Below are 11,667 nucleotides of genomic sequence, written 5' to 3' on the forward strand. Positions count from 1 at the left end.
AACATTTTGTGAACTGTGATATTTTCTGAGATGGTTATCGATAAGTGAAAATATCATACTGTTGCCAACCTAGCACAGTCTCCCATTAATGCCACATCATCATAATTTCAGTGAACATTAAAATTGTGACGTGTAAATGATCATTTACACTGATCACAAATCGAATCACAACCATTTATACCATATCGTGCTTAACCTACAAATCGCTTATCAAAATAGTTGCAGATTATTTTCCTTCCTCTGGATTAACAGAGAAGAACTCGTGTCCTCACACAGCTGCAGCTGATCCATTTCTGTGGCCTCGAGGAGTCTGACAGAGGCAATTTTGTTGCCAGCGCCATTTTGTTCTTATTTATTGAACTCCAGAAAAGTCAAGACAGAAACTCCGTCGAGCGAATAGCTCACCGATGGATGAATCGATCGCTCCTGTCAGCACTCGACCTGAGCACGACTTGTTTTTCTGCTTCGTACAACATGAATGAATGACAGCAGAAGACCTACTTCTGCTGTCAGGAGAGTCCCAACCCGACCCATTCATCTCCAAACAATAAAAAACCAAAAAAAAAAATGTGTGTGTGCATTATTCATCACAAGATGAACTGGCTGCAACAAGACAGTTCCTCTGTGTAGGTGGGTGGACAATTGACTGTAGCAGATAAACAGTGTGAGGCTGTGACCATCAGGGGCTCTCTCTCCTACCTGTTCACTCCTGTACAGCCTCTGACTCTCTCTCTCTGTGTGTGTGTGTGTGCTGTGTATGTTGTGCAATGAACCAGCCTCACTTTGGACTTCTTGGAAAACACGGTACAGGGAGGAAAAACGCCTGAGCTGCTTTCACTGCAGCTGTTTTTCTCTCTGCGAGCTGCGTTTCTCTGGTGAACTTCAGAGCTGTGTGGCTGCAGGACGTCTCTGCACGGCCCCTGTTCGCCGCCGCACGGTGATCGAGCTGGGGTCAAAGTGTCACATGCATGCTTTTGTTTTGCACGCTGGGGGGACAAAGCTGGACATCGGTGGACTCTCAGCCAGGGGTTTTGGACGGAAGCTGCAGCTGACAGAATGGGACGCTGTGCTTTCTCCCTGCTCTTGAACTCACCACCACCACCACCACCACCACTTTAAATGCTCATTTCTATTATTAGATTTTCCATTTTCTATCCCATAAATCTGCAGCCAGCCAACACTCAAAGTTGACAGCTGCAGGTTGTCACGTCATGTCACCGAACCAAACGCATACACGGCTCCCGTTCTTTACCTTGAGCGGTGTGCACCAACTCGTGCAGAGTTTATTATAAAGAGTTGCAGTGTCCTTGTCTATCTCGTGACTATTAAAGGCGCCCTGTGCTCAACATCCAGCCTGTGCGCCGCTAATAACGTCAGTGTGAGTGAGTACAGACAGCATCGTCTTACCAGGAACTGTGCAAAGGGGAAGATCTTAAACAGGAAATGCAACTGACCCCTTCTAAACCGTGTAACTTTAAAATGCACCGGCCGAGCTCGAGCTGCAGCCGTGCATGTTGCAGCCCGTGCAGCCGTGATTGCATGTCGCTAGTTGTGCACGGATCGGTGTGATATTCTTACCTCCCTTCGGCTGAGACATTTCCCCTTTGCTTTGATGAGGGGGAGGGGAAGCACAAAAGACTTTGCCTTCTTTCTCACTCCCTCCCTCCATCGCCCTCGCACTGGAGCTTCAGCGGCTTGCCTTTTTGCAACAAAGATGCAAAATACAAGCCTCGATCTTCATGCACTTGGAGCCTTTTTGCGTCCGGAGCGTGCGTGTCCGTGCAAGGAGCGCTGGTACAAGTGCACGGCCCCCGCAGGCGTCGGGAAAACAGGTAATTCTGCAATTGCACTGCAAAGAATTCTCCGCAGCACTTACATGATGGGCCAAGGCTGGCAGCTGAAAGCTCCTAACTTGGATCAGTGTGAGCCCCTGCGAGAGAACGTTCTTCCTGCTTGGAGCGCGGGGGACGCTGGGAAATGTAGTCCTGGCGGCGAGGCAGCGAAGAGCAGACAGTTTATTTACTTCTCTGCGCCGCTTCTGTGCAGTAACACTACTCCCCTGACTTCAGAGAGGAGTACTGTAGTTTACAATACGTGTATTTTGCATTTGTTGTATTTTGCAGATTAATATTACGTTAATAAAGTAAAAGTAGTGATACCAGTTTAATAACACACCCATTCATATAAAAATATAAAAGCTGTAGTGGCTACATGTACTCTAAATATGAAAATTTTAAATAAATGACTATACTATAATATATTATTTTAGTAGAATAATATAACAGGTGCATTAAAGTGTAACTATTTGTATTTACTCAAGTATAATTTTAAAGTACTGCTACTTGCTGCTCTGTTCCATCTCAGAGAGCGATATTGTACTTGTAATACAGTAAATATACTCTGTATGTACTCGCACTACAGCTTTAGCTATCAGATACTTTATAGACTGAGATTTTACTTTAAAAAACACGTGACTGATTTATAAAACATCATTCGTTATTGTGTCTAAAATGTAAAAAACTAGGGGTTGATACTGATAACGATTATTAAAAAATCGAGGAGAAGGAAAGCCAATATTTGGGATGATTTTTTTTCAGGTACTTTACTTGAGTATTTCCTTTTCTCTGCTTCTTCATACTTCCTCTCCACCATATTTATTTGATACATTTACTTACTTCTTTGCAGATTCAGATTATTCAGTGTTCATAGGCTATAAACTGTGACGTAAATATTGGCCCTGGCCCATAATCAGTCTGCCCCTATAAAAAACAACCGAAGAGAGACACAATGGCTTCTTACGGTTTGTCCGATGTAATCCAAGTCTCCAGAAGCCCTGAGACCAAATCAATTTGAAAAGACATTTTTTACACCCTTAGTAAAGCAGAAATCTTCACTGTAGCCGCTAAGCTAAAAGCGTTAGCATGCACGCCAGTTGAGGTGGGTGCGTGAGCTTGACTGCATGTCGAGGGTGTAAATAATCGGCATAGGGTGAGTAGATGATGAGATCATTTTTAGGTGAATTTATCCCTTAATCTGTAAGGAATCGACAATTACAGCTGTCTGATAAATGTACATATCGAGTACATTTATTGCAAAGTACAATATTTGTCCATGAGATGTAGTGAAGCATCACAGTAAACTTACCAGACTACTTCTTCTACTTGTTCTAATACTTGTCTTTACCCAGTTAGTCATTACATCCACATTACTGATGTTTACTTATCAAAATCTCATTGTGTTAATATTTTGTCAAAGTACTGACAGTAATCCCTGTATCCCAAAATATTATGATATTTGATTTTGTTTTTCAGTCCGAGCATTTATGAAATACTAAGATATACAGAGCCCAGCTTTTATGGAGCCGTAACAATAATCCTATAATAATAATATATTATAGATTAACACACGTTTACTTTTTAAACTAGTTCATTTTCCTGACAATACCTTTATGTTTAATGCAGGAACTGTGCTTGTAATAAAGTACCTGTGCAGTTATTCTTGTTGTGTTTCTCCATCTTGTGATTTTATTATTCTGTCTTCAACATTTATTGCCCAGAGGCTGGACAGATCCCTCCTCTACCTTTATTTATTCAGGGTGTTCTGTACTGGAATGCCTTGATCACTTTAACAGTTACACATTCACACCTGGAAGTTGCTCAGTGCAACCACATACTGATCAAGCTTGAGGGCACCTCAGTGGTGGTAATGAGTGAGCGGGAAGAGCTGCCCTCCACTTTCCCCACACAGATTTATCCTGCTGGTCCAGGGATTTCACCGTCAACCCTCCTTTCTCTAACCTTTAAGCCAACCTGGACAAAAACAGGATTTTCTAAGTTTTCCTTAGCTGTATCGACTGTTTAGGGATAGAGGGTGTCTTGTGTCACATCAGATTATAAAGCTTTCTGAGACAAACTCATTATTTTGAGATGCATAAATAAAACTTGAATACATGCAAAGTCTGTGAAAGTGATGGAAACATGAACTCACGCAACAAAAAGACAATTTTCAGTTCGCTTTTAAAACTTCAGTAAAAATCTTTATTACGAGGTAACATTGATTAATGCAACAGTGAATCTAGGTAATCAATGACATCAACGAACTAATGACAACGTACTCTGACATCTACTGTGGTGTGGAGGCTTATAAGAGCGGCGTTGTGAATAAATGACGACTAAAGTAAAAGTACGATGAATGACAACTGTGACCCCTTCATTGTAATTGGGGTGTAATAGCACCAATATTTAAGAACAAGACAAAGACAGTGTGGCAGGAAGCATGAAAGATAAAGCTGGTGATGTTCTATATTTTCTTGTAGTCGACAAATCCCATGAAAACACCAAAAATGTGTCAGTCGGTCAGTTGATTCCTATGAAGACGAAAATCTTTAAAACCACCCCACGAATTCTTAAACATACTTTGAGGAACTTTTAACTGGTTATGAAACTGAAACTGAAAGCTGGATACTGATGCCTCTATATGACCTACATATGCAAACAAGAGCATCAGCAAGAAGACTGGCTATTAACTAAGGAGTCTCACTGCCTGAGGGAAGCAGCTGCTCTGTAGTCTGGTGGTACGGCAATAAAACAGTTTACCTCCAGAATCAATGAAAAATGAAGGTGTAGTAGCTTTAAACTTCAGCTTTTCAACTTTACTCAAACAGCAAAAAGCTTTGGATTTCTGGCAGGACATGGGAATAACAGCACTGGATCAGGAGTTACCAGCTCAGTAGTCTGGTGGTACGACACTAAAACAAGGTTTACTAAAGAAAAATAGCATTAAAAAAAAGATATCAAGAATCTACACTGCAGGGGGCAGTGGTGCTCGTACCACTTTTGTCCACAGGGGCCGCCAGAATCAAAAAAGATTAAAGTTTTAAGTGGGTTTAGTCATTTCTTAAGTTAGACACTGTTTGGTGCCACATTTGATGCTTTAGTGAGTATTTGGACCAGCAGGACGTGTATGTAGGACTGAGTCAAAATAAACCAGTACCAGGGGTTAAAAGTGGGTACATAAGTTCAGTAGGTGGGTAAGGGTCCTGGATGGATAGGATGAGGGGCCTGGAAGGTATCCCAGGGTTGGATGCTGGCGTTGGGGGCGGGCTGAGAAGCTTGTCTGGTCCTTTAGAGAATAGGTGGAGTCTGTAGGTGGTGTCAGTGTCTGTGTTCGTAGTGTTTTTGGACAACACTTGGACTTTGTTGACAGTAATGAAAATATAGAATAGCACCAGACTTTTCCTTCAAGAAACATGTAATAATAATGATTTTACACTCAGCATGATTTACAAAATGCTCTCAGACAGTCACGTATTAGTTGCCCAATGAAAACAGCAGTTGAGACAAGACAGATGATCCAAACATCACACCCGAGGAGGATTCAGATCTACGTCCCCGTGATGTGATATGAGTGAGATGTCGCTTCAGACGGTTGGATTGTGTGTGGCGATGTGGCGGGTCAGATCTTAGTATTAATGAGGGTTTGGTACAGTGGCTTCACCACAATATGGAGGAAGAGGGAGCTGTCGATGAGATATTCCGATGTCCGGCGGTACAGATCAGCTTCGGCCAAGAAGTCTCCGTTCTCCTCCGTGCTCTGGTGGAAGTTGTAGACGTGTTTCACCACCACCTTCCCCTGCTGATGAGCCATCACCAGCACCGTCTTCTGGAAGTTCACCCCGGCGAAGTCTGCACTGGACGTGGCCGGTGTGATGATGATGCGAGGGCGCCCTCCCTCCACACGTGTCGGCTGCATGGCGCCCGTCTCCGTGTACATCGGCCTCATGCTGAGGGGTAACCAGCGTGGCGAGAAGAGGGCGTTCCAGGTCACCCGTTTGCTGGAGTCGTGGCCGCTGGGTCCCAGCTGCGTCTGGAAGCTTGTGCTGCGGTCGTCTCGCGTGGGGTTGTTGATGATCCAGGGCGACCCCCACAGGGGAGACAGGTAGTTCCTAGGCATGAAGAGGCTGCAGTTGACGTCAAAGAACTTGGCCATGTGCAGCGGCGATGCAGAGTGGAACTGGTAGGACATGTACAGCAGGTCGCGCACCGACTCCTGATAGCGAGCCAGGACTGCTGACTGCGTCTGCAGGCGGAAGAGCTCCCGTGGCGGCATCATGGCGTAACGCACAGCTCTCAAAGCGTTCTCCGCTGTCAGGCCGTCCGGCTCGTTCTGAATGATCCAGGCCTCCAGCGCCGCAAAGAGCTCCATCTCGCTCTGCAGGATGAGGTCGGAGCGCCTCAGCAGCGACATGAGCAGCTGGCTGCTGATGGTCACCCACTCGCCGCTATGCAGCACCGACGACAGGTTCCAGGCCATGTACTGCAGACAGCTGTCCCTCAGAGTCAAGTCCCCGGCCTGCAGGGCGTACTCGTACCAGCCCGCCACGTGGCCTGTCGAGGACTCCCTGGCCAGATTTTGGGTCATGTACTGGGTGATGCCCTGCTGGAGACCTGCCACCTGATACTTAGAGGCCAGTTTGTGTAAAGGTGTGGCCTGGTCCAGACGCAGAGAGATCTCTCCACAGTACAGATACCTGCTCGGAGAGAGGAAGAGGAGGTCGGATGTTGGGTTAGGGTATTTGAAATAGATCCTGCACCTGTTCTCTACTTACTTCTGTAAAATGAACATATATGAATATAAACATGCTGTTTTTCTGACATATAGACACATTATTTTAAAGCTGTAATAAGTTATTTGTGACCACTAGGGGGCGACGGAACGCCAACATATATAGTTGTTATAGGCGCTAACACAACATATTTAGTGAAGGAAACGAAGGACCAACAGCGACCTCTATGAAGAATTTAATATTTAGAAAAGCAAATATTAAACAAGATGGTGCAGTTAGCTGTTGAGCTGTACTTTATTTCTAAAAGCTATGCTAAAGCTAAGCTAAACCCCCCTCAGTTAGAAAGTTAGACAGAAACATGAAGTTTCAACATACCTGTGATGCTTTTAGAAATGTGTAATGCCAACATTTATCTGGCAGCTGAGTTTAATTCATTGTAAAGGCAAAATGATGAATACGTTTTTTTCCTTTTTCATTTGATCTATTGCTAATATGAAAATATTGATTAGTGCAGAGTCGTGTTTCTCCTTTTTCCATCTTTGTCTCAAGAAACCGTCAAGCAGCTCCTCACAGAAAAGATACAGGTGAAAAACAATCTTATTTTCTGTGAAAAGCTCCAGATTATGATGTGCAGAAGAAGATTTTGTCAGTCTAGTTCATTCTTTGGTCAACCTCATTAACATTTTAGAGAAAAATAGATTTTATTATCGATCGCCTTTGCACTGCAGGCTCCACAGTGTCTTACTGCTACACCACAGGAGCTGCTATTGAGCAACCCAGCAGTTCACTGATTGATCAATTTGTTTTATGTTGAACTCATCATTGATTGTTTGTCTCAGATGGAGGGCTGCAGTGCACGGTTCACCCCTCCAGAGGGCGTGATAACTCAATCAAACTGCTGATTGTGACATCCGCTCATATGGAGATGAGAGATTCGCCTCCTCCTGTCTCATCACCTGATGAACTTGTCAAACACAGCAGCGCAGTCGGAGCTCTCCTTCAGGACCAGCGTGCTGCCGTTGTGGCTCAGCAGCATCTCCTCGAACACGTGGCTCTGCAGGGAGAGCACCAGCGAGTGAGCCTGGATCACCTTCACCTCGTCGGCGTTGGGCGTCTCCACCCTGAGAGACACGTCGCTGCCATTCCCCTGAACCAGCAGGGCCTCCAGACGCTGCACCACGGTCAGGGAGTGGCTGATGGTGTCCCCGCTGCTGCTGCTGCCACCTCCGTCCTGGGCGGCGTCGACCCTCAGCATGCCTGGTGGAGGAGAACAAGAGTTATAAGACTGGACAACAAGTAGACATAGTTTACACCAAAACATAAATACTAAACTGCACAGAAGTTGCATGTCAGTTATTTTATCGGGGCAGATTGTGGGTCAGTATCATCCAAATCCATGCCATCGATCAGTCCAGCTGCTCTCGCTGTCTGGATAATGAGGGATTGTGGGTCACGTTTAATTAAAGCTTTGTCTCAGCTGAGGCGGTTGTAGCACACCACCCCCTCCTCCACCTCCTCCCCTGCAGGGATCCGAGCCCTGATTCATATGAGCAGAGTGTGGTTCCTCTTTCTGATTCATGATTAATAGCTGGCACTTCCTATCCAACAGATAAAAACAGATCCCGACACAGTTGTGATGTTTCCTTCGAAGCTCAGCCTTGACTACAGATTGTGGTGCAGCCTGTTCTCATAGCAGTAGGTCGTCAGTCAACGCTCTGATTCGTTTTCACAGAGGTCTAAATCTCAGGGGAAGCGAGATATTTAAATAAAGAGAAAAATGTTGTCATATTTTGGAGCATACATTTGTAGTATTTTGGGAAACTGTCGTGGTAAACAGTCTGTCAGCTTTTACATGTCAGATCCAGCATGAGGACCTTTTTAGGGAAAGAATTTGCATGGGAAGAGGGCTGAATTTTATGCAGTAATATAAAAGGAACAGTTCACCCAAAAATAAAAAGTCATCATTTCCTCCCACCATGCTGACAGAAAGTCAGGTGAAGATTCGTAGTCCACAAAACATTTCTGGAGCTTCACAGCAAAACAGTGTTGCAGCATTCTCCTAAACAACTGACGTAGATGGGGACTCCAGAAGTCTCCAGAAGCCTCCAGAAGCCTCCATTATTTACATACTGAAATCTTCACTATAGCTGCTAAGCTAAAAGCGTTAGCGCGCACCCCATCTGAAGTTGGTGTGTATTGTGTGAGCTTCACCATGCATCAAGGGCATCAAATAACATCTTTCCTGATCAATTTGGGATCTCGGGGCTTCTGGAGACTTGGAGCACTGCAACACTGTTTCACTGTGAAGCTCCAGAAATGTTTTGTGGACTACTGAACTTCACCTGACTATCCATCATTCAGGTTTGGGTGAACTGTTCCTGTAATATGTTACTGCATTCAACATTCAACACCCTCCACATGCAAATAATTGTTGTACTGTCTCTAACACGGTGCTTACTGGTGAAAGCAAATTCAGGTTATCTACGTCACATAAAAGCTTCCTGCTGCACTAAAAGCCAAAGTAGTGAATTTATAAATTAATTTATCGGCAAATGGACAAAATCAGAAAAATGCTGAATATTGGATCTGATAACTGGCCAGGCTGATGATCAGTAGACACATAGTAATCAGTAAATACATATATGTAAAGATATGTATAATATTTACTTGTTGAAACCTTTGTACATTTATTGCCAGGAAATTACTTTTACTAGTTTAGGTCACTCTGATATTATCTTGATTTTTGAGGCCCCTGTGGACAATAGTGGGAGTGTGTCAACTGTCAAAACCACAAACTATAATGTCAAAAATAGAATTATCCAAATAAAAATTAACTGGCAAACGTACTACTTGCTGTAACTTTGCCTGGGAAAGTGTAAACACATGGACCCGATGGCAGATGTGAAGAAAACTAAATAGTAAAACAGTCTTCCCGCTGATGGTCTTGTTTGCTTATGTAGGTCACATAGAGGCATCAGTATTAAACTGAGACTGTTTCATTAACAGTTCAAAACTCCCTGTAGTGGCTTTAAGTATTGTTCATATGAGTGACTTATGTTTTAACCCGCTAATCTTTACTTTTACTCAAGTATGACTTTTGGGTACTTTCTACAACACTGATTGCAGCGGTATCTTACTTTTCAGTATTTTGGGTGAACTGAGCCTTTAAAATCAACTACTGGAACATATTTTTTATGAAGCGAACTCCATCTATAATTACTATTATTAGTTTAAAAGCCAATTTAAACTCTCCTTTACAAGGTCGCCTCTGGCCTTCACACGCCGTAATCATCATATGAACCAGACGCAGCTCACTGAAACTCAAATCAAAACTAGTTCAGACTACAAATTGTCCAACACCATCCTGCGTACCTGCAGCAGCTGCTCCCAGGTGCAGGCACAGAGCCACACACAGCATCCTGACGTCTTGTTGCACCATCTTTTTCTTCTTCTGCGCGTCCTCACTGCGTCTGTACGTCCGTCTGCTGTGGAGGACGAGGGGGTCTGTGTCCTGTATGTGGGACAAGGGATCTCCTCGACACATCCGGCCCACCACACACACACACACACACACAGAACCTCATTGATCGGTGGGTGGAAACAAGCCTGGGCTGCTGATTTTGACTTTCCTATCCTTGGGTATTAACGCTTGCATGACATTGATTGATGGAGATTGAGTAAAAACACAGATATTTGGTGTGAGAATGAATCCGTGCAAAAGCAGTCTTCATTAACGGGTTTATTTGAGTCGTTTCAGCTGTTTTAATCCATGATATCTGCAAGCGCTGAGGCCTCGATAATGAACTAACAGTATTAAGCATTAATCAGTGGTTACAGACTCCACATGCAGCTATGTGTGTCAGTGTGTTCACCCAATTCAGCTCGTGCGTGACACAGCAACACAAGCAATTTATTCACAGCTTCGGGCCACAGCATCACATCAGGGGGCAGTAAGTTATACGATCAATATTCCTCTGTTAATCATTTGGGCTCGAATCCTCAACAGTTTATTGAAAATATGCAAATTCACAAAGCAAAGTGTGAGTGAGAATGAGCCGATGTCCGTCCTGCGTGTGATGTGTTTGGTGGTGTCATGTCAGCGTGTGCCTGCCATCACGTGCGTCAGAGTCGATGGTGATCCCGCAGGACGGGTTCTTCTCTCCCGGTCTGACTCTGGATGGATTTATGTCACTGCGTCTGGCTGTGAGCCAACAGGTCAGTCCTGCTGTGTGCAAAGGCACACTTCACTTAAAGGAGCAGTCCCCCCCAAATATGAAAGTTCAGTCATTATCTCCTCACCCTTATGCCGATGGAAAGAACTGAAATGTTTTGTGGACTTCACCTGACTTTCCCAATATGGAGGGGAGGAGATGATGATTGGATTTTCATTTTTGGGTGAACTGTTCCTTTAAGGTTCAGCTTGAAAAACGTCAAATATTACATTTACAACCACATGTTTGGAAGTAAGAGTTGCTCAGTGTTGTTCCAATGTTTGAACTTCTGGCCTTTACTTCCTTTAATGTTTAATTCACACAAATTACAAAGAAACTCATACTTGCTCCTTTACTTCAGGTATTCACTGATCACGATGGTTTTCTTTTGTGTGTCCAGAATTTTAGATATTTGTGACATTTCTTCCAATGCAAGGGACAAAAGTGGGTGGACTTTCATTAGTGGCACTCACAGGATTGTAAAATTAAATTTTGATCCAATTTTCAGTGGAACTATTGAAACTGTCTCAAAACATAACACCAAAAACATCTGCCTGACTTCATTCTACGAGAGGTTGGTGAATATGTGTCTTAGTTATCTGTGTGAACTCACCCTTTAACGACATTCTGGTGATGCTGCGTAATTTCCATGCCTGGGTGTGTTTCACCAGTCAATGGGTTCATCATCCATCAACTGTAAAGACACACAAAGTTGTATTAACATGTCATGTCCACTGGAGGTCAGACAGGCTGCACGTCAGCAGCAGTCAGGATCCAGCCAATAAACTGTATCTGAGACAGATAGCAGCTCTTCACTCTGAGACATCACAGATACGAGCATGTGAGAGCTAATGTGAGTTATTGTTCTTTTTCAAAACACATTTTTAAATA

General features: G+C 43.9%; 2 protein-coding genes across 2 annotated transcripts in view; both read right to left on the reverse strand.

Annotated features, from left to right (window-relative positions):
* The window catches only part of map2k6 (mitogen-activated protein kinase kinase 6), a 35,974-nt gene extending 34,057 nt beyond the window's left edge, over positions 1–1,917 (reverse strand). Inside the window, exon 1 of the mRNA XM_084341621.1 lies at positions 1,579–1,917. Coding sequence (XP_084197747.1) covers positions 1,579–1,669 — 91 coding nt within the window. The 5' untranslated portion in view covers positions 1,670–1,917. The remainder of the gene's footprint in view (positions 1–1,578) is intronic.
* Positions 1,918–5,309: 3,392 nt separating this feature from the next.
* On the reverse strand, positions 5,310–7,896 carry btbd17a (BTB (POZ) domain containing 17a). Its single transcript, XM_084341619.1, has 2 exons — positions 7,522–7,896; positions 5,310–6,529 (listed from the first exon to the last, which is right to left on the reverse strand). Exons 1-2 carry the CDS (start codon positions 7,884–7,886, stop codon positions 5,455–5,457), a joined length of 1,440 nt encoding a protein of 479 aa, XP_084197745.1. The 5' UTR covers positions 7,887–7,896; the 3' UTR covers positions 5,310–5,454.
* Positions 7,897–11,667: the final 3,771 nt, after the last annotated feature.

This window comes from Pagrus pagrus, assembly GCF_965226575.1.
Source record: "Pagrus pagrus genome assembly, chromosome: 21".
In the NCBI taxonomy this organism is placed as follows: domain Eukaryota; kingdom Metazoa; phylum Chordata; class Actinopteri; order Spariformes; family Sparidae; genus Pagrus; species Pagrus pagrus.